The 22,534-nt window shown below is 43.4% G+C and overlaps 1 protein-coding gene across 24 annotated transcripts in view; it reads left to right on the forward strand.

Annotated features, from left to right (window-relative positions):
* The window catches only part of Znf532 (zinc finger protein 532), a 106,430-nt gene that overhangs the window by 59,606 nt on the left and 24,290 nt on the right, over positions 1–22,534 (forward strand). For 23 of the 24 annotated variants that reach the window (XM_051200944.1, XM_051200937.1, XM_051200948.1 and 20 more), the window contains 3 exons: positions 132–308; positions 7,827–7,989; positions 12,832–13,113. In XM_051200944.1, coding sequence (XP_051056901.1) covers positions 132–308; positions 7,827–7,989; positions 12,832–13,113 — 622 coding nt within the window. The remainder of the gene's footprint in view (positions 1–131; positions 309–7,826; positions 7,990–12,831; positions 13,114–22,534) is intronic. The other variant, XM_051200950.1, reaches the window with a different exon arrangement.

Raw genomic sequence — 22,534 nt, forward strand, 5'->3', positions numbered from 1 at the left:
CAAAGTACTTTCCAAAAGCCACGAGAAAGCTCTGTGGGCTGTGAGATATGTTCATTTCACCCTGTTCACACAGTGATGTCACTCACGGTGTTCAGTGGTCTGTGCTAATGACAGTGTTGTTTCTCTAACAGATGTGTACATTGCAATGTTGTGTACTCTGATGTGGCTGCACTGAAGTCTCACATTCAAGGCTCTCACTGTGAAGTCTTCTACAAGTGCCCTATCTGTCCAATGGCGTTTAAGTCCGCCCCAAGTACACACTCCCACGCCTACACGCAGCATCCTGGCATCAAGATAGGAGAACCAAAGTAAGTTATCCATGGCTGAGTTTTACTCTGCTGCTATATAGTGTCCTTTAGAGGAGGTTGTCATTGCAGTAAATAAAATGTGAAGGTCTGAACATTTGCTAGCTATGTTGGTTTTTGATGTGTGATGTTCTGCTTGTAGCCCACCAAATCACTCTACTTTTTCCAGGTAAATTCTTTGTCCCAAAATGTCACCTGTTATTCATGCTTTAGCATCAGTTTCTGCTCAACAAATGAATACTTACCCATTTTATCCTTAAAATGGTTTTTAACAAGTAAGTTTTAGGAAAATTATAAAATATAAAAAACAGAAAACCCAAATGATGTTACATTCAAATTTTCCTTTGCTTGTTTATTGTAGGGTACACTTTTCTCAGCAGTATTCCAACGGTGAAGTCAGCTTGAGACACTCGTTACTGACTTTAACTTTATAGCTGGGACAAGCCATTGATTAGTGGGAGTGAATCTAATTTTCCTGAGTGTTGTTCTTGCTTTAGGGCTGGGCTACTTACCTGTCTGCTCTAGGAGTCATTCAGCAGTGGGGAGGCGGGGAGTGTGGGTACAAGGGCTGGTCAGAGTTCCCCAGCTGTCAGCTGTGAGGCCTGGGACTGTTTACCTGCCTCAGCCTGTCCTAGAAGGGTGGCATGCTTGTGCCCAGGGTCTGAGTAAGATTCTAATAAGGTGATGTGGCTGAAATTTGTGGGCTGAGGAGCCTGTTTGGGTGTAGAGGAACTCCATAGCATTGTTTTCTGTATTTGCTTCCTCCGTCTTTGTGTCCATGCAGTATACCTGGTGGTGGTCATTTTATTCCTGGGTTCAGTGTGGCCATGTGAAATGTGATGATTGATGATTATGGAGGCTAGATTGGCTGTCCCAGGATTTTGATGCTCTCTCTCTCTCTCTCTCTGTGTGTGTGTGTGTGTGTGTGTGTAACTTCATTATCAAAGGTCCATTAGAGAGAGAGATGCAGATATGCAGTAGCATACTAGTGCTTCTTTATATGTCCAGTTTTTTTCTTTTAGTTTTGAGGAAATATGATTTAATATATACAAATGCCTCTTTACTAAAATAATTTTAAAGTCTATTTATTCAAATAGGTTTTTAGCCTGGCGTTTTGTGTATTGATCCTCAAAGAGAGGCAAATTACAAATGAGAGGATTTGAATTCCACTGGAGGCCTTCACTCAGCGACAGGGATTAGTGAGATTAACAGATGTGTCTACAGTGTTCATGATGGGAAAATGTGTGCATGTTGTCAGCCCTTGCCTTGTGGTGAATACAGCCCTTTAGTCTTCACTCAAATAAGTCACATTCTGTCAGTTGGAATAGAGGACAGTAGATTATTAAGATAAGACAATATTGCTTAAATTTAAGTACAGTTGATCTAGGATTTTTATAGCTTTACTTAAGGAAGCTTGTTACAGGGTGCAGTAGTCCTCTGCCCTTTATTCACAATTTTAATTTCTATTAACCAAGATCAGAAGTGGACTGAAATTATTAAATGGAAAATTCCAGAAGTAAACAATTTGTAGGTCTAGATCATACACCACTGTAGATAGTCCCAAAGTCCCTTAGAGTCCTGCTTCATCACAATACCAGCATCCCTTTGTGCAGTCTGTCTATACTATGCCAGTTAGTGACCAACTTGGTTATCTGATTGGCTGTTGTAATGTTGCACGTGGTACTGTCTGCAGGTGGCTTTGAGTGCGCGTCATAATGGCCCAAAATGAAAGAGTAGTTGTGCCAGCCCTGCATAGAGAGGAGTAAAGTGCCCTGTGTGAGTAAAAAAGCTAAAGTTCTAGATCTTAGTAAAGGAATGGGCTAATAGTCATACGCTAAAATCCACGCGAAGAGCAGATGTTCTACCTGTGAAACAGTGAAGGAGAAAAACAAAAGCAGTGCTAATTACCTGTTACCCCCAACAAGGAGAAGTGACAAGTAAGCCTCAGTGTTAGACTGTGAGACGGTAAAGGCAGCACATTAGAGTGTTCAGTGTTTCTGTGGCTTCCAGACCCAACCGGGGCTCTTAGGATGGATTCTCCCTAGATAGCAGAGAAATTACATAGGAAAATATTACCCCCTCCCCCGACTTAATTTAACCGTGTAGCCCACGATGACCTCCAGCTTACCACCCTCCTCCTACTTCAGCCATTGCAGTGCTGGCATTGCAGGCATACGATAAATAACACTTCTAGCTTTTTCATGCTCTCTCTCTCTCTCTCTCTCTCTCTCTCTCTCTCTCTCTCTCTCAGGGTTCTTTACTAAGCAAATACCTAGAGACAGGCCTTAACTACTGTGTTTTGCATTATACAATAAATAGCAAACTGATGAAATGGAAGGCAGCTCTGCGTCAGCAGCATTAGCCTGGTGCTCATCCAGACCTCTGCCCTCAGCTCTAGGCTGAGTCCAGTCCTGCCTTGAAGCCTGGCTCTACAGGGGGGTTCCGCTTTAACTCTGTGGGCTCTTCAGTTCCATGGTACTGTGCCTGAGGTAGTGCCCTTCGTACCACCTCACCCATTCAAGCTACTATACAACTTCTTATCCTGTGGTCATTTGGGGTCATTTTGGAATTAGCTAAAAACAAGCCAGTGGCCCTCTAGTCAGAGAGTCTTTAGTGCTGACCCCTGGCAGCAGTGTTTGGATGGCTGCGGTTATACGAGTGATTCAGAATTACCCAAATGACGTCTGTCATTTTCCACCACACTCCCATTTTCTGCACTGAGTATATATAGATGTCTGGACACATACCAAATATCCTACAGTTTTAGCACCTCAGTTTGCAAAGTACCAGGCAAGCAGTACCATGTTTGCCATGTCCCAGATACCACTGTAAGTATTTTTGTTGTTTTCAGTATTTGAATGAATATATTTCCCCTGCTCTCTAAAAGGGCACTTTGAACTCTCTTTAGTAGTTGCTGGGTAATTTGTGTCATTTTGAGCATGTGTCTGGCAGAAATGACAGTCCCCAAGTTAGGAGCTGTATGTAAGAGGTAGATTTGGAAGAAGGCTCTGAGAAGTAAAGCCTATGGCATTACACTATTAGTGTGGCAGGGGAAAGAGACCTTAGCACTGTGACCTACTATTTATTTACTATGTATCATCTGTCATTTAGGTATTTATGGCATCAAACAAATGACCTCATGTCTCTGACTGTCTCTATGCCACTTGGGGCCTGGAAGTAGTGTCAGTTAACCTCGCCAGGCCTGTGAGGCCCAGCCACATTGTGGAGATCAGTGCCTCATGCCTGCTGGGTTTAATCAGTTGCTCACACTGTCAGTTCCAGGGCTTAGAGCTCCCTACTTAATTGCCCACCACCCACAGTGGCCTGGCTGTCCATCCACTCATGTTACACACACAGTTTTAGAAGTATTCTTCCTTTTTAGTTTTTTGAGACAGGGTTTCTCTGTAACAGCTCTGGCTGTCCTGGTGCTAGCTCTGTGGACCTGGCTGACCTCAGGGACTAAAGGCGTGCGCCACTACCACCCAGCTTCCCCACCCCAACACACACAAACTGTGGACTTGAGGTCCCCCCTTTGTATCAAGGGGGTTGTCCTCCACCCCCAGTTTGGAAAACCTCACCTTTTCTCTTGTAGCGGACTGTTCCTCTCATCAGGAAGTTTACTTCACATTCATGATATGTCTCTTACGTCATACTCATGAATTTGTGGTAGTTTGTTACTTGTGGTTTCTAGTTTTTAGCCATGGCAGTAGTCACTGCTGCTTTAATGGTTCTTACCCCACGAAAATTTTGGCAGCATGCACAGAGAACTCATGGGTGCTCTCCCCTCGGAGTCCCTGGCTGCTGGGATTTATACACGATCTGGTCCAGCTCCTCCTTGGGAGTAGCAGGGTGTTATGACCTGTTGCTTCAGTGTGTTCTTCCCTTTACAAAAGCACACTGGGAAAAGTCAGGAGAGCACAGCCCCTGTCCAGGGCCTGCCTCCTCATTGGGGATCTTGGAGAAATAAGGCTGTGCCTCTTCTCAGTGGGTCACAAAGGGGGCTCAGCCAGTAGTCACCTCTCCTGATAGCGCTGCTGTCGGCTGTGATTGAGCCTGATTGATTGGTTTCTGCCATATTTCTCACCTCTCCCCCTTCACATTCCTTAGTGTTTCTGTTTGCTTCGCCTTTTAAGATGAGATCTCAAAATCCACCGCCTTTGCTGGGGTTATAGAAGTTCATCGGCGCTCTTGGTTCATTAGTGTTTCATGGGGGAGGGTTATTGATAACACATCAACAACTTGTTCCTTAGTTTCCTCAACAAATGCTAAGTAACTCTCACATCTTTGGTTTTATCTCTTTCCCAAGAGAATGTACCATGAAGAAAATGAGAGCCATATCTGTTGTTTTCTTTTTTAAAATTTATTTTTAATTGTGTGTGTGTGCGTGTGTGCGCGCGCGTGTGTAGTCTGTATGCACATGAGTGTGGCTGCATGCATTACTGAAGGTGTTATTTCTGGAGCTGGAGTTACTGGCAGTTGTGAGCTGCCTGATGTGGGTGCTGGGAACTGAGCACAAGTCTTTTAAAAGAATAGTATGAGCTCTTAATTACTGAGCCGTCTCTCTATTGCCCCCCCCCATGCCTAATTTTATGAAATAGTGAGAAATAGAACCCTAAGTGCATAATTGATCCAACTAGTAAATCTTTGTAATGCTTCTCTTACACACTCACACCCCCTCCCCTGTTTAGTTCATGTATTTTTTAAATTAATCTTTAAGTGGCAGGTTTCATCATTATGGAATGTCCATGTAGACACTATCATGAGTCTATTCCTTTTAAAAGGTTTATTTTTAATTCTGTGTCTGTGTGTATGTGTGTTTGTACACATGAGTGCAGGAAGCTGGAGATCCCCCTGGATATAACAGGCAGTTTTGAGCCGCCCGACACGGGACCATGCTGACACAAAACTTGGGTCCCCTGCAAGTGCATTACATACTCATAACTGCTGAGTCATCTCTGCATCCTAGTCTCATTTTTCTTCAAATGGTTGTACTTTCATTATAGGAAGGCCATAAAATAAAGATGAGCAGAATAACAGAGGATGCACAAACTATCCATCCCCAGAGGCGATGATAATTTTACGCTTTCCTCTACCCATTAAGAAATGTCAACCTGGGGCTCTAACCTTACGAACACTTCCTGCTCTTGGAGGACCCAAGTTTAATTGCTGGTGCTCGTGTCTAGGGGCTCCCAACTGACTATAATTCCAGGTCTCAGGGATCCAGCACCCTCTTCCAACCTCCAGGGACAGCTGCATATACATATACATGTGGTGTACATGTACACACGCACACACGCACACACACACAAACACACACAAATAAAATCATTAATAAAAAGAAATGTGCCTGTATTATAATATGCTGCCTTGTTTTAATTTTTCTGAAAATCTTTTAAAGCAATTTCTATTAAACATATGCTTACGTAGTTTCTCATTGTGATGCTTTATTTATTTCACTGGACACTGAGGTCGTTCACCATGTAAGCTGTTTGTTTCAAACAGTAAGGGAATCAGCATCTTTGGGTACCAGTTGCTGTGATGGTGAAACATCACAGGGTCCAGTGCTGGGCTGTGTGAAGAAAGCCTGCCAGCAAAAAAAAAAAAAAAAAAAAGAAAGAAAGAAAGAAAGAAAGAAAGAAAGAAAGAAAGAAAGAAAGCCTGCCAGCAATGAACTGCATCTTTTCCCCATCTTCAGTTGAGGATGAAAAGTGACTAATTTGGCAAGATCTTGGAAAAACATGTGGTCTTCTGGTTACATTTGAAAGTCTTCTGTGAAAGTTAAAGCCAAAGTTAAAGAGCTACAGCTATAATTTTAAAAGAAATTAAAGTGTTTGCTGATTTATGTATTTACTTATTGTCTTGCTGTTTAGCTCTGACAATATGGTATTTGCAGTATACTGGACTGCCCTTGAGTTCATAGGAACTCCCCTGCCTCATCTTCTCAAGTGCTGGGATTATAGTTTTGTTTTGTTTTTTTCTGGACAGCATTGCCCAGTAGGGTTTGGAGCTCTGTGAGGAGCTATCTTAAGAACACACTCAGGAAATACAGGTGGGCTCATGGGCCGCCTTCCACCAGCTTTGCCGTACCGTTTTTAAATTGAACTTCTTTCCCACTCTGGCCTTTTTCTTCAGCCAGTTGCCTAGGCTGTTTGTGCCTGTTCTACAGTTCTTCAAAGGGGACAGGTTCCATAGGCCCTCCCTGAGGACAGAATGACCTAGAACAGTCCTAAAGAAGGGATGACTGCTCTGTCCCTGCTACATACAAGGGGAGTGTTGCACACACGTTTCAGTGCCATTAGACACCCATCCCCGAGCTTTAGGAGAGGTCTAAGTGGGTGGAAGAGGTTTGTTTAGAAGATTCTAGTCTGCTCAACTTTTGGATAAGGCATTTGGTATGGAAATAGTGTCTAGCGTATGGGGACTGTGGTGTGGGAATAGTGTCTGGTCTACAGGGACTGTGGTGTGGGAATAGTGTCTGGTCTACAGGGACTGTGGTGTGGGAATGGTGTCTAGCGTATGGGGACTGTGGTGTGGGAATAGTGTCTGGTCTACAGGGACTGTGGTGTGGGAATGGTGTCTAGCGTATGGGGACTGTGGTGTGGGAATAGTGTCTGGTCTACAGGGACTGTGGTGTGGGAATGGTGTCTAGCGTATGGGGACTGTGGTGTGGGAATAGTGTCTGGTCTACAGGGACTGTGGTGTGGGAATGGTGTCTAGCGTATGGGGACTGTGGTGTGGGAATAGTGTCTGGTCTGCGGGGGCTGTGGTGTGGGAATAGTGTCTGGTCTATGGGGGCTGTGGTGTGGGAATGGTGTCTAGTGTACGGGTGGTGTTAGCCATTTTTGGGAAGCATTGAGTTTTCCTGTGCAATGTGTTCTTGTCTTTTTATTTCTGTAATTGTGTACTGGCGTACAGTTTTCAGTGTTAAAATTGATATAGAGAGGTGGATATTCAAGTGTGAAATTGCTAATTTTAAATGTAAACTCTGGGGTAGGTTGTCCAGGCATTAGAGTTTGGGTGTCTTTAGTTTATTAATCAAGTTCTTTTTCTGGTTAGGGGACCACTATGGTGCTGTATTATTTTGTTTGGCCTTGCAAAAAATAAATCACCCCCACATCCTTTTCCAGGTTAGGGTGCTACTACTGTTCAGTTCTGTTGCTTTTTTCAATCTTTTTTAAAGACAGGAAGGAGGGAGGGAGAGAGAAATTGTGATTGTTTCTTGCTGTGTGTCCCAACACTGGGAGGTTTTGTACAAACACTCATGATAGCCTCATGAGGCAGAAAATGGTCACCGATTGAGATTTCTAAACAAATGTCGCTAAATGTGTCTTAGAATTGAAGCCTTATCTGTGATTGAGTGATACCAGTTGTCTTGATAAGTTTGCACCACTGCTAAAATGTTCTTTTGTTTGTGTTCTTTCAATGGCTTCTACCTCCTGACTTCCTTAGATGCTAAGACGTAGCTCCTTTGACCGAGACGAGGCTGACTGACTGTATCTCGCTGCGCTTCTTCTGTTCTAGAATAATCTATAAGTGTTCCATGTGCGACACTGTGTTCACCCTGCAGACCTTGCTGTATCGCCACTTTGACCAGCACATTGAAAACCAGAAGGTGTCTGTTTTCAAGTGTCCAGACTGTTCTCTTTTGTATGCGCAGAAGCAACTTATGATGGACCATATCAAGGTGTGTGTGCGCGTCTCTCCTCCCATGTCAGCGAGCTGCAGATACATGCATGGTCATAGGGTTCTGGCTGAGCTGCAGGTTCCAGTAAAGCATGCTACTATCTAGGGAAAGAGATGGACACTGGCCCGTGCCACATGCTGTCCTCATGTTCAGTTGGTTTTGGGGTGCCATTTATCCAGGAGTCTTGCTGTGTCTCCCAAAGACTGGTAAAAGGAATTGGTGTGCATGCTCTGGTTTAAAAGAATGAGAAAGTTATTAGGGATCTTTTTTATTTACATGAAAATGATGACTGTGAAGTTTTCTGGAGAAAAATGAGGTTTATTTTTGTTTTACTTATGGATATATGTCTGTATGTGGGTATGTGCATTTGAGTGCCCTTAGAGACCAGACATTATAATTCTCCTGGGTCTGGAACAGGCAGTTGTGAACAATGTGGCATGGGTGCTGGGAATTGAACTCAGATCTTATGCAAGTGCAGTATGTGCCCATAACAGCTTCTGTAGTCTTCTGTTATGAGAGTTCTGTCATATGGGATTAAGAAATAGGAGTGTTTGATGAATTATGCTAATTTTTACAAGCAATAGTACATTCAGAAGAATTGAGGTTTCCCCGTTGAAATTATATAAGCACTTAAATTTGCCTTATATTTGATTTAGTCTTTCATTTTTTTCACCCTATAAAAATGGCATGTAATTTGGGCATGATGGCACATATTTTCAATTGGCAGAGGCAGGAAGATTCCTGTGAGTTCAAGGCCAGCCTGGTCTACATGGCAAGTTCCAGGCTAGCCAGGGCTGCATAGTTAGAACTTATTTTTTTTTTTTTAGGATATGTGTATGCACGTTTTGTCTGCATGAATGAATGCATACTATGTGATACCCTCTGAGGTCAGAAGTAGGCATCAGTTCCCCTGAAACTGGAGTTATGGATGGTTGTGAGCCACCATGTGGGTGCCTGGGACCAAACCCAGGTCCTCTGCAAGAAAGCAGTAAGTGCTTTTACTCACTGAGTTGCTGGTTTTAAGTATTTAAGGTAGACTGGGTGTTGGACCCGGTTTAAGTGTCTTGTTTGGATTCTTGACTCCACTCACAGAAGAGGCACCATGCTCCATTTTCAGTCTCAAAGACGGTTCTTAATCCTTCCTTCCTTCCTTCCCTCCCTTCCTCCCTCCTTTTATTTATTTATTTTTTTTTATAGGCAGACTTATGATGACACCCTAGCTTGCCTAGAATTTACTATGTAAACTATGCTGATCTTGATTTTTCAGAAGTCTTCCCACTTCAGTTTCCTAAGTGATGGGATTCAAGGCTGGTTCGCACATACTCAGTTCTAGCTTCTTACACCCCTCCCCCATCCCCACCCCGCCTTGTGATCAGGAGGCAGGCAGGGAGGGAGAAATTACCTCTTTTAAGGCTGCTCGTGAGATTTGTTTTCTGGAACTTAGTCTTGGTATTAGGAAGTGGTGTGTGTAGGAGGTTCTTCTTGTAATAGTGAGTGTGGATGAATATAGGCCCCAAGGAATCAAGATTGAGGGAGAATGGTATAATCCTGTGGCTATAGGAGGAGGAATTGTTTTTAGTTATCTGAATTTTACCAGCCTATATGATAAGAAAACTGTGGGACTGTTTTTTTTTGAAGTACATTCTAGTGTCTAAACTCCTGCTACATTGTGCTTGGTAGGTAAGAATAAATTCAATGTTTTAGGGGCATTTTTGTGTTTAAAATGATGCATCTCTTACTTGTTCCCTATTTATCTTGCCTGGTATCTGTGATGTAGTCATAAAGGATACCTGGATTGGGGATATTGGGGAGGGTCTCTCTCTCACACTCACATACACATGCACTCTCTCACACACTCACCCTCCCCCCAACACACTTTTGCTCTCCCTCCCTCTCACGCGCTTACTCCTGCTCTATTTTCTCTTTCTGTCTGTCTCTCAGGTGGCCCTTTATTCTTTATTACCTGATCCATATCATGTCTGTTCTCCCAGAGTATATATTTATTTCATTCCTTCAACTCCATATTGAGAATCTTTAACTTATAGTCATCTAGGTTAGCTGCTGTTACGAGAGCTAAGGGAAATTATTTCTGAAAGAATTAAGTTGTATTAGTATTTCTTTTAAAATAGTTCTGGAGATCAAGTGTTGGACTTTGTGTGTGCTAGACATTATTGTATTCCTTTCATTAAAAAGATAGCTGATTTTTGCATTACTTTTAATTACAATGTACAAATAAACATACAATAAATGACTTAGAAACCTGCATTTCACACATGTCCCAGTACTTTTGTTATCTTGGCTGAATCTCCACTTCTTGGTGACTTCTGTCCCCAAAGTCATTTTATGGAGAAGAAATACGTTTCTGCTCTCTCTTCCCATTTGCTTTGGAACTTTTGGAAAGTTTAGGGCTTGAGGATTTATCCCTTGTGTTTTAAGTGGTTAGAAATGTTAAAAACCCAGGGACTGAAGAGAGAGGGGTCTCAACATGGATACATGTGAACCTTACACACACACACACACACACACACAAAAGCAGGTAAGTTTTGTATTGACACAAACTAGCTGTTTTCTCTGCACACAGAAGTCTGGCATGTACATGGAGAAATGCAGATGTGACCAAAGGGTAATGTCTTCCCTGCTTTTTTTGCTCAAAGGGTCTGGTCAGATGTTGCTCTCAGCACCATGGATGGGCTAGTTGATGCTTGTGTGCATGGAGACTTGTAGCCTCTCCTGGTGAGACTACCAAGCAGTTCTCCTTTCCTTCTGGGAAGGATAGTGTGCAAGAAAGCCACTAATGCACTGCTCTTAAGCTAAGCCCTTCTTTTTAAGATTTATTTATCATGTATACAGTGTTCTGCCTGTGTGTATGCCTGCAGGTCAGAAGAGGGAACCAGATCTCATTACAGATGGTTGTGAGCCATCATGCGGTTGCTGGGAATTGAACTCAGGACCCCTGGAAGAGCAGCCATTGCTCTTAACTGCTGAGCTATCTTTCTCCAGCGCCCCCCCCCCCCAGCTAAACCCTTCAAAGAAAGCATCCTGGGGAGTTAGAATGATGTCTCCTCCTTAACAGCTCAGGGGAAAGTTTCGGACAACCAAGCCTTCCACAGAGCTGGCCTGTTAACCACTGGGACCTAGGTGTCAGAGTTCCCGAGGGAACTCAGAAGCACAGGGCTTCTGAGGCAAGCCACCAACCTGCTGCCTTATCAGGAGAGAAGGTCCCACTCACAGATTACCCGAGTCTTTAGCCAGACCCACTGCCTTAGGAGACAGACAACAAAAAACAAGTCTTTAGAATCAGTTGGGGTTGGTGGGACTCGCCCATGACTTCAGCTACTGAGTCTCAAGTTCAAGGTTTTTCTGAACTATAGAGTAAATACAAGACCAGCCTAGGCAACTTGTGAGGCTGTCTCAAAATAGAAAGTACAAAAGTACATATCTCGTGCAATGCATGCAATCCTAGACGCAATGCTTAGGACTGCAGAGGGTCAAAAAAATCAAATTGTACTGATTTTATCCTACCCACACTTGAAATCCTGTGGGTTTTGGATGGCTGTTTGTTGACTATTGTATTGATAATAAACAGCTACACAATTTTAAAAGACTTTTGGAGTACCCACTGGGTACACTCACAGAGGCGGTACACTCCTCCTAGTAAAGGGTGATTGAGAGGTGAAAATTACCCAAACCCTGGCAGTACCTGTACCTAAAGGCTACAAGTATTCCAAGAATGTGAAACAGCAGCATGGCTTGCTGAATCGTGGGCCTTGGGTACATCAGCCGTCTTACACAGTTCTGCAAGCAGGAAAGTGAAAAGCCATCTCCATAAATGGTCCCCATACAGAGGACTTGCTCTTGGCCAGGAAGTAGGGGAGGTACTAATATGTTCCAATACAGAGTCCTGTCTTCAGAGAGTGTTAAAATGGCACTGATAGGTAAGCCTTTGAAAGTTATTTGGAACTATGGCCAGTGGGATGGCTCAGTGGATAAAGGCACCTGATGACCTGAGTTTGAGCTCCAGGATCACCCTCAATATATGGAGAATGAGATGCTCAGCTCCCAGGAAATCCCTGACTTCCACAGGTGCACTGTGACATGTGTGCACCCATGCACATAAACACACGCACACAAAAGAAATAAATTCAAATAATTGAAACTGAAACATAGCTTAGAGTAGCTAGTAAAGTTATTTTTCATACTTCTTTAAGGGGCTGGTGAAATCGCTCACTGGGTAAAGGTGCCCGCTGCCATCCTGATGGCCCAGAGTCTCATCCTCAGGACCCACACAGTGGAAGGAGAGAGAGCCAACTCCTGCAAGCTGTCCTCTGACCTCCACACATATGCCATGACATGTGACTCCTCCCTCCAAATAAAAAAGTTAATGCTCCTTTGTCTCCCCACACACCATTTTATATTGAGTTAGGGTCTCACTATATCATCCTGGCTTGCCTAGAACTTGTATGTAGACCAGTCTGGCCTCAAATTCACAGTCATCTGCCTGCCTACCGCTCCTGAGTGCTGGGTTTAAAGGCATGCACCACCATGTTTGGCTCCATTGTTTTTAATTCATCCTGACTTATTTATTTATTTGTTTATTTGTTTGTTTGTTTGTTTGTTTGGTCTCATTCAGTAACCCAGGCTAGCCTGGAACTTGCTGTGTAGGGATCCTCCTCCCTCTGCCTCCTGAGTGCTTGGGTTACAGGTGTGTGCCACCATATCTGACTGTTCCTTTATGCTTTTAAAAATGTATAGTTTTAGTTTAGGAAATATTCTCTGAATGATTGTCATTCTGTTGAATCGGTGTGATTTGTGATAGGCGTTTCTTTTCTTTTTATAATGCAGTCTATGCATGGAACATTGAAAAGTATTGAAGGGCCTCCAAACTTGGGTATAAACTTGCCTTTGAGCATTAAGTCTGCAACTCAGAATTCAGCAAACCACAGCAGAGAGGATGCCAAGGCCATGAATGGGAAAGAGAAATTGGAAAAGAAGTCTCCATCTCCTGCCAAGAAATCCACAGAATCTAAGAAGATGACCAGTCCCGGGTGGACGTGTTGGGAGTGTGACCGTCTGTTCACACAGAGGGATGTGTATCTCTCTCACATGAGGAAGGAGCATGGGAAGGTCAGTGAGAGTGACATCCATGCTCCAGCACCTGGAGGAGCATCTGTGCTGGCGATCTTCTGCGGTTCAGTCTGTGACTCTGTGAGGAGTTAGGATTAGTGTGACCTCCGTGTCTGTGTGCCCCACTTTCTGTATCTGTGGAATGGACGCTCCCAAATCCTCCCAAATTCAACTGCCTTCCCTTGCACACTCAACGGTAGGAGTAGCTTGTCCATCATGTCTGTTGATAGCTGAGGATGCTGTGACCAACAAGGAGGAGAGGGGGTGGAGAGGCAGTAGTGATGCTGAGCACTACCGGTAGCCTTGCCCATCACCCATCCTCCCTTGGGTTTGTAGTATAAGGATGAGCCTCATCCCTTATGACGCTCTGCAGTCCGACTCCTGAAGACAGTCACCAGGTGATTGTATTCTCTCTTATGATTTATTTGATTTTACTTTATGCATACGAGTGTTTGCCTTCACAAATGTGCATGCAATGTTCACAGAGGGCGTGAGAGGGTGCCAAGACCCCTGTTGTGAGCTGCATGTGGGCACCGGGAATTGAACTGAGGTTCTGTGAGAGCAGCCAGTGTCTTGACTGCTGAGCCATCTCTTCAGCCCATGGCCTTTCTTTTTAAAAGAGTAAATACATGTTTGTAACTGATAAGAATTTATAAAAACCACCTAAAAGGGCCAGTGAGAAGGCTCAGCAGGTGAAATACTTGCTGCTGCGTCTGGTGACCAAAGTTCAATCCCCAGGGCCCACATAGTGGAAGGAGAGAGCAGACTCCTGCAAGTTGCCTTTTGAGAGCCACACCCATGGACACATGCATGTGAACACATACATAGGACAAATAAATGTAAAGATAAAAAACAACATCTCACTTACTATTAGACTTAATGAGATAAGCAGAATTATTTTTTATGTTATCTGTTACTGTATTTGGATACTATATTAGGCTGTGTTTACATTTTCTGATTGGTTGGGACCCAGAAAGAATTCTGTTACATTCTCTTGATTTTAATTTTGAGTGTGCTGTTGAATTATTGTGAAAATTAGTTGTTTTGGTTTTTTTGAGACAGGGTTTCTCTGTGTAACAGTCCTGACTGTCCTGGAACCCACTTTGTAGACCAGGCTGGCCTTGAACTCACAGAGATCTGCCTGCCTCTGCCTCCCATGTGCTGAGATCAAAGGCATATACCACCACCACTGGATGAAAATTAAGTTCTCTAACTGATGGGTTATCTCTGTTACTGGATTTGAAATCTTTGGGCGCACGTGTCTTCCACTTAGAGTGTGGGTTTGCAGGTGCCATGGTTCTGACGTAGAGGTCAGAGGACAGCCTTGGGTGTGGTCCTCTCCTTCCCCCTTGTTTGAGACAGTCTCTTGCTCACTGCTGCATACACCATGCTAACTGGCCATGAACTTCCAGGAGTTCTCCTGTCTCTGTCTTCATCCCAGCTCACCCAGGAGTGCCAGCAGACACACTACTGGGTGGAGCGCTCCATGGGTTCCAGGCATCCAGACTTGGGTCCCTGTGCTTGTTTGGCAAGTGCTCTACTCATTGAGCCATCTCCTGAGCCTTGGGTTGAAATCTCTAGATAAGAATATGTTCTGGGTACTTCACTATTTTATATTGCATCACGAGGAATAATGCTTGTCTTACTTTTGATGATTCTAAAACTGATTTGTGAGTTCAAAGGCATAATATTTTTAAAGACAAAACATCATCTTATCTCTTTAACCTTTATGTTGCTTTGTCCTTGGGAAACTGTATAAATAATTATTTACAGGAATTGATTAGCAACTAGTTTATAATGGACCTTGGAGAAGTTATTCATATGTGGTCTTAGTCACATTTATTAATCAATCTCATTTATCTATTTGAGCGACTCATAAAGCAAATGTGTTACTTTTTGACCACCCAAATGCTATAAATTCTTTACCCCTCACAGGGATAAAGTTGTGCAGCAGCATTTTACTCCATTTGCCTTAGTTCATTGTCTCTTTAGATAAGGTAAGTGTTCCTTGTGGGATGTGTCTGGCTTCATCTAGGCAGCTGTTCTCATGTATTATTCTTCTCACTGGCAGCATTGAACATCTTCTTTCTCTTTTTCCCCCTGAGAACATTTTCTAAGGTGGACTGTGTCTCTTTCTTTCATAGAACATTGTGTTCCCATCACTCTTGAGAGTCAAGTCTTTGTACAGTGCCTTCCTGGCTCTATTCCTTCAGCAGCTCTGTTATGTCTTCATAAGTTGCACTTTGAACAAATGAGATCCTTCTGGATCCCGAACACTAATCATTTGCCTCTGGATCTCTTCAGGGATAGTCTAGTGGTGAGAGGCCACACTACTCTTGGTGGCTGACTTCTTGTCCTTTAGGTCACAGCTTAGCACCTCATCTAGGATTCTTGTTCTTGAATGCTTCTATGGTAGCCCTTACTTCTTTCTCCCACTAAATGTCCTTCCATTCCTCGTTGCATCTGTGGGCACTCTGGTACCCACTGCACAGCAGGTTGAAAATGTTTCTTACATTAATGAGAATGAAGGAGGTCTGTCTTTGAAGGCATCTCACCCCTTTCACACTTAATTCTACTGAGTTATACATACTATCCTCCAAGTATCCTGTGCTGTAGGAACCTAGGAGTGTGTGTGAGGTGACAAGCACCCTTCAGTCCTTTCAGGCTAAGATGAACTGAGGCTTTGAACTCTGCTGTTCTTGTATGGGAACAATTTGGAAAGGAAAACATGGTTGTCACTCTTGTCCAGCCAGAAGCATCCAAGTTTGCTAGTTTACCTGATGAAAGTCACTGTACATTGTAAGTACCAACCAAAATGAAGGTATACTTGACTACAGCTAGGACTGGGAAGTAAATATATGTGTGTGTGTGTGAGATAAGTTTTCAGTAGCTCAAGCAGCTGTGCTGGCCACAATACAGGCACTGCTTGGCTGTCAGTGATGATAGAATGGTTATTTTAACAAGGTTTGGGGAAAAATATCTAAGTTAGGGGTATCTTCAACTGGTATAAATTAAGATTTTTTTATGTCACAATCTACTGCCGTGTGTGTGTGTGTGTGTGTGTGTGTGTGTGTGTGTGTGTGTGTGTATATGTGTGTGTCTTGGCACCCACATTTTGACATGCATGTAAAAATGAGGGTCAACCTTGCAGAGCGCCTTCCTCTTCTACTTGGTGTTTTACTTTCTATTGCTGTGATCAACTACTCTGATGAAAGCAACTTAAGGGAATAAAAGTATGTCCTAGCCCCATCATGGCAAGTAAGTCCTGGCAGACAATAGTAGCTTGAAACAGCTGGTCACATCTCACCATATACTTGAGAAGCAGAGTGATGGGTGCTCACTTCTGTTCAGCTTCCTTTCTCTATACAGTCCGGCATCCTGGTGAGGGAATGATGCCACCCACAGAGGATAGTCTTCCCTCTTCGGGTAATATAATGAAGACAGTCCCTCTCAGGCGTGCCCAGAGGCCTCATCTCCCAGGTGACTCTATATTCTTAAGTTGGCAGTTGACACTATCATTCTTGGGTTCCAGGGATTGAACTCAGGCAGTCAGGCTTGCATGACAAATGTCTTTACCCACTGAGCCACTTTGCTGGCCCAGATAGTATATATTAAGAGTTTAATTAAAAAGTTGTAAACTTGCTGAATTTTCAGAACCTTTGCTGTTTTAAAATTTTTAAAAAGTATTTTATTTTTAAGAGGAAACGTAGTTAAAAATAAGACCGTCATAGGAATTCCTCAGATAGACAGCCAGTAAAAAGGTGGGCCATTTGCAGAGGTTGGTGTCATCATTCAATGTGGCTGGATTTAACTTGCTCTTTGGTGATGAAATCTTTCCTTTTGAAAGCTTTGTTATTATTGTGTGTGTTTGTGTGTGCATGGTGGGGGGGTTGATATACATATCAGAGAGCCTGTGGTTGTCAGTGTGTGTGTGGAGCGGGGGTTATCCATGCCACAGTCAGCTTGTGGAAGTCAGAAAAGAACTTTCTGGAGTCCACTCTTCCTTCTACCTTTCTGTGAGTTCTGGGAGTCCAGCTCAGGTCTTCAGGCTTGTGTGGTAAGCACCCTTTCCTGTTGAGCAATCTCGCTGGACCCTGGTAATGAATGCTGCTTCAGGGTGAGTCCTGCCTTGCTTTTGTTATTACTCAGTCCTTTGTCTTATAATACAGTGCATTGCAGAGTATCTCTGAAGTCTCTTTGGATCAGTACTTCCTGTATGGTAAGAAGCTTTTGTGGTATTAACAAGCAGAGTTGAAGTACATGTTTGTGAATCTAAATAGTTTTCTTTTTTTGAGACATGGTTTCTTTGTAGCTTTGAAGCCTGTCCTGGCTGGGTTTGAACTCACAGAAATCCGCCTGCCTCTGCCTCCAAAGTGCTGGGATTAAAGGCGTGAGCCACCACCGCCTGGCCTTAATAGTTTTCTAACCATAGAACACTTTTCATCTTTGGGATCTCTGTACTCTTTCTTGTAAAATTAGCTGCTCAGTGTCATTTGCCCAAAGATCTCCAGGCTATGAGTCCTTCTTCCATTTCAGGTGGGTTATATACCTCTCGTGGGGTCCTTCGAAGGACCTAACCTTAAATTAGTATCTACTAAATGAGATCATGTCTGAGTCATTCTTACATATCTATTATGGAGTTATAAGAGCAAATGCTATATAACAAAAGAAGTAAATTGTCTATATTTGTTCAAATCTTTAAGACTGAAGTGTGATCTGTGATAATGCCCTTTTCTCGTTGATTGTCTGGTAATACAAATACAAAGGAGCTGTTACTAACTTGTTGATACAAAGTTTCTGAGGCAGAGGAGAGGGCCAGGTATAGATCACAAAACTCAGACCTGTCCAGATGAAGTTAAGGGCCTTAGAGTTCTGCCATGTGGGTATGGTTCTGTTCTCTAGCTTAGAAGGGGCCTAGCAGACTTGGGTTTGAATGGCGCATCACCACCTACCAGCAGTTTGGTTTGTGGAGCAGTAACTACCCCGCTCTATCTTACATGGCCTAGAGAATGGAAGCTGTAATGGTCACCCACATAGGCTCTTTTGAAATTGATGACATGACATTTCATGGCTTGAATTTGTAGTACTATACCTATTATTTCTTTGAACCCTATATTAACTTTAAAAATTATTTACTTTGTGTGTATGTGTTCACTGTGGTCTACATGTGTGTGCGCACGCGTGTGCTTGCTCCTTCTCACATGTGAGGTCCAGGAATTGAACTCTGGATATCAGGCTAAATGGCAGGTGCTTTTACCCACTGAGCAATTCTGCCAACCCTAGAATCCCTGCCCCCTTCCCTTGAAACATGGTCTTGCTGTATATCCTGGCTATATGTCCTGGGATTAGTGGGTTTGTACCAACACAACAGCTTTATATTTTTAAGAATTTAAGTTTGCACAAAAGAATCTTTTCATGACAAATGGTTTTCTCCACCCTTTATTATTGCTGAGGAAGGTCTCACATAGGCTAGCTAGTCTTCATCTTGACAGGTATCCAAGGATGGCCTTGAACTTCTGATCCTCTTGCCTTCCTCTTGCCTTCCAGAGTCCTAGGATTACCAGCATGCACTGCCACAATTGGTTTATGCAATGTTGGGAGTTGAGGTACATCTCCAGCCCTAAACCGTGCTTCATATACTTTATAAATTTGTAACATTGGAAATTTTTCATTTTGAAATGATTTTAGACTTGCAGAAATTGGGTAGAATGTCCATTTGTCCGTTACCTGACTTGGCCTCCGTTAACATCTTTGTGATTAGAGAGTGTGATAGAACTTGGGTGTACATCATCATTGATGAAGTACAATTCATAGACCTTCAGACATACTCTAGTTGTTCTTTCTGCAAACATGCTCCTACTCGTCCTCCACCTCGTCTAGGCCTTATGTTTGTGTTCAGTTGCTTGGTCCTCCCACTCTACTCCATCTGTGACCATTTGTGTTGGCTGGATGATGATTTAATATGATACCCTGCAGTTTGGGGATGGCCACCGTTTCTCTTGTGATTGGCTCTTTAGTCTTGGTAAGAATGTGAAAGAAGTGACATTGTACTCAGTGCCTCCTGTTAGGAGGTCCCTGGTGGCTCTATGACTCACTCCTGGATTTGCCAACCCTAAACCACATGGCTATTGTGGTGACCGTCAAGTTTCTTCACTGCATATTGCTGTTTTCCCATTGTAATTAATAAGTGCTTTGTGCAGAGATATTTTAAGATTGTGCTAATATCCTGTTTCCCATCATTTTTGTACCTTTTGCTGTGATCATCTACTTAATTCATGTTGGTAGCAGAAGCTGTTGCAAAGTTTGCCTTGTGGGTACTTCCTTCTGTCATTGTTTTTACACTTACTCATGGAGATTCTCTTGTTAGAGTAAACTCAGTTTTTATCAAGAGCTGTATGGGCTTATGACTGCTTTTCCAGTGAGTTCGAATCTGCTGCTGTTACCCCTCCCAGTGGCTCTAGGTGCTGTGGCTTCCAGGGACTCTGCCTGGGTCTTTGGGCAAGCCTATTCCAGGAACGTTCCCTCTGTTACAGTGTGTACTTCCTTCCCAGCTCTGTGGCCAGCCATTCCATTGGGAGCCTGGGTCCTTTTGCAAAGAATGGCAGCAATGTGTTTTATTTTTTATTATTTTTATGTGTATGAGAGTTTTGCTTTCATGTATCTCTGTGCATCACGTGCGTGAAGTGTCCACAGAGGCCAGAAAGAGAGTGTCAGATTCCCTGGAACTAATGTTCATACAGTTCTGGAGGACCTGTAGGGGCTGGAACCAAACCTGGGTCCTCTGCAGGAACAGCCAGTGCTCTTAGCCACTGAGCCATCTCTCCAGCCACAGTAACAAGTTTTAAAGAGACTCCAGTGTGTGTTTTGAGCCTTACTGAGCATAGGAAAGTATACTTGGGAAACTTGTGCATGGAAAGCCTAACAGTAGGAACTCAGTTATTTAGTGTGAGACAGTGACATGTTGAGCCATTTGTTGTATATTCTCAGAATGAGAAACCTTGGGGAATTTGCTGCTATTGGAAGGGGTGCTTATTTAGTATGATATCCTACAGCTTGGACTTGTCTAGTGCTACACACACATACTCTCTCTCACTTTAATCTTTGTGTGTGTGAATGTGCTATGTGTAAGTTCATGTGCATATGTAAAGATTGTGGACAACCTCTAGTATTGGTGTTGGTCCTCTTTTTTTGACCGTATTTTCGGCAGAATCTCAAGTTTACTGCTGTGTTGACTAGGCTGTCTGGCTTGGGAACTTCTGGGTTTCTCCAGTTTCCATTCCCATTTTGCCCCAAGAGAACCACACCTGGCTCCACGTGGGTTCTGGGGATCTGAGCTCAGGTCCTCACTGTTACTTCAGCCCTGGGAGGAGTTTTTATAAAGTTGTTGAGTCATAAGGAACACAGCATGTGCATTGTTGTGAGGAGAAGCAGGGGTTGCCTGCAGCTAACAAAAGGAAAAGGAGTCATTGTTATCACATGGGGTCTAAAGTGGTCTTGAGGCTCACCCCTGCAGTTCAGCACTTAGAGAGCAGAAGCAGAAGAATCCATGCATGTTGGAAGCTGGCCCAATCCGAACATTGAGTTTCAAGTCAAACGAGGTTGCGGTGTAGTGAGACTGTCTCCAGAAACAAATGAAAATGGCTGGTTCTTTGAGCCCTACTGTCTCAACAACATAGGCATTAGTGCAGGTGTTGGACATCCCATCCCTTGTTTTGGTGTGATGCGGTCAACAACCAGGGTCTCAATAGGAAGCATTTGTTTTCACAGTTAATCTAACCTATGGATGGAAACCGCTTCTAGGAAGAAGCCATTGTGCACAAAGAGCAGTGAGTCTGGCTCAGGGCCTCCTTGTTAAGAGTCTCACAATACCTGCTTCCCGAGCCAACGAGCAGGTGTCAGTGGGAGTGGAGCTTCCAGGTGGTTCCAGTGAACTGCCAGGGTTTAAAACACCCGAGGTCCTCCTTGCAACATCCCTCATCCCCTGCCACTTGCTCATGTGATTTTCATAGCTCCAGGCACCTTTGCTGATTTATACTCAGGAAAGGTTCATCGCAAGCACGTTTGTTGGTAAAATTCCACTTGCATTTCCTCTTGTCGGAGAATTGGGAGACCCAAGCCCACAGAAGTAGGACATTTCAAAGGTGGTGAGTAAAGTAGTTGGGCTAAAGTCTGAGGCCATCTAATGCCTGATTATAGGTGATCATAGGGTGCCTTAATGTTGTAAGCCCCAGTTTAAGGTAAGCTAAAGACATCATCAAATTTTTTTTTATGTGTATGTGCATGTATGTATCTATAGGCATGCATGTGCTACTGTGCATGTGTGAAAGTCAGAGGACAATTTGTGGGAATCTCTTTTCTCTTTCTGCCATGTGGGTGCCAGGGGCTGAACTCAGAACATCAGGCTTGGTGGCAAGTGCCTTTACCCACCAAGCCATCTTGCCAAATACTACAGATCTCGCCTCCTGTGTCTTCTGTACTGTGGGTGATTTGAGATACTTAACTACGTTTCAGTCTTTTGTGGAATAGGCTCTCAGATGCAGCCAGAAGAAAGAGTAATGGGTGAACGGTAGGCGGAGTGCTGTGGCCTTAGCAGAGCTGGGACAGTGTGTGCTGTCCTGTGCCTTTTAAAATGATGGTTGAATTTGTTGTTTTCCAGCTTGCAGCAGCCATTCCCAAACTTACCATAATCCTTTACAAACTTCACACTTGCATTGTGTGTGTGTGTGTCTTTCTGTCTGTGCATGTATGTGTGTCTGTCTGTGTATGCATGTATGTGTGTGTGTCTGTGCATGCATGTACATATGTGTGTGAGATATGTGTGTGAGATATGTGTGTGTGTGTATACATATATGATCTTTTAAAAGTCATCTATCCAACCTTGGGCCCCATTCATACTTAAAAAGAGACAGGGCACAGTTTTCTCTCTCAAGCATTATTAGACTGTAGATTAAATATCACGCCTTCCTTTGTCTGCTGCCTTTAACTGGATGATGACCATTGGCTAGGAACAGAAAAATAATCATCTTGCTTGCACTTTTTTGGGGGGGAGGCAGATGGTTAATGGGTATGGTTTATGTTGTTGCCAAAAGGCATGAATTACTTTAATGTAAATGCAGGATGAAAGGGTTTTTTTTTTTTTTCTTCTTTTTCTCAATTTACCCATAAATTGTGAGGATATTGACTTTCAGCCAAAATCATATTATCTTAACAACAGGATAAAAATTCAGTTTTCCCCATCCTTCGATTTGGAATTTGTGATCACTCAAAGGTTAGGTGTAGTGGTAGATATGCCTGGAGTGCTTACCCCAGGTCGGCGTCCATGGCCAGCTTGGGAAAAAATGTGACAGCAAGAAAGTTGCTGTGACTCAGCTCTGAACCTGCTTAGCTATGGAACAGGGACTTCCTGTTGGGACTTAGGTTC

Source organism: Phodopus roborovskii, unplaced genomic scaffold, assembly GCF_943737965.1.
Source record: "Phodopus roborovskii unplaced genomic scaffold, PHOROB, whole genome shotgun sequence".
Classification (NCBI taxonomy): domain Eukaryota; kingdom Metazoa; phylum Chordata; class Mammalia; order Rodentia; family Cricetidae; genus Phodopus; species Phodopus roborovskii.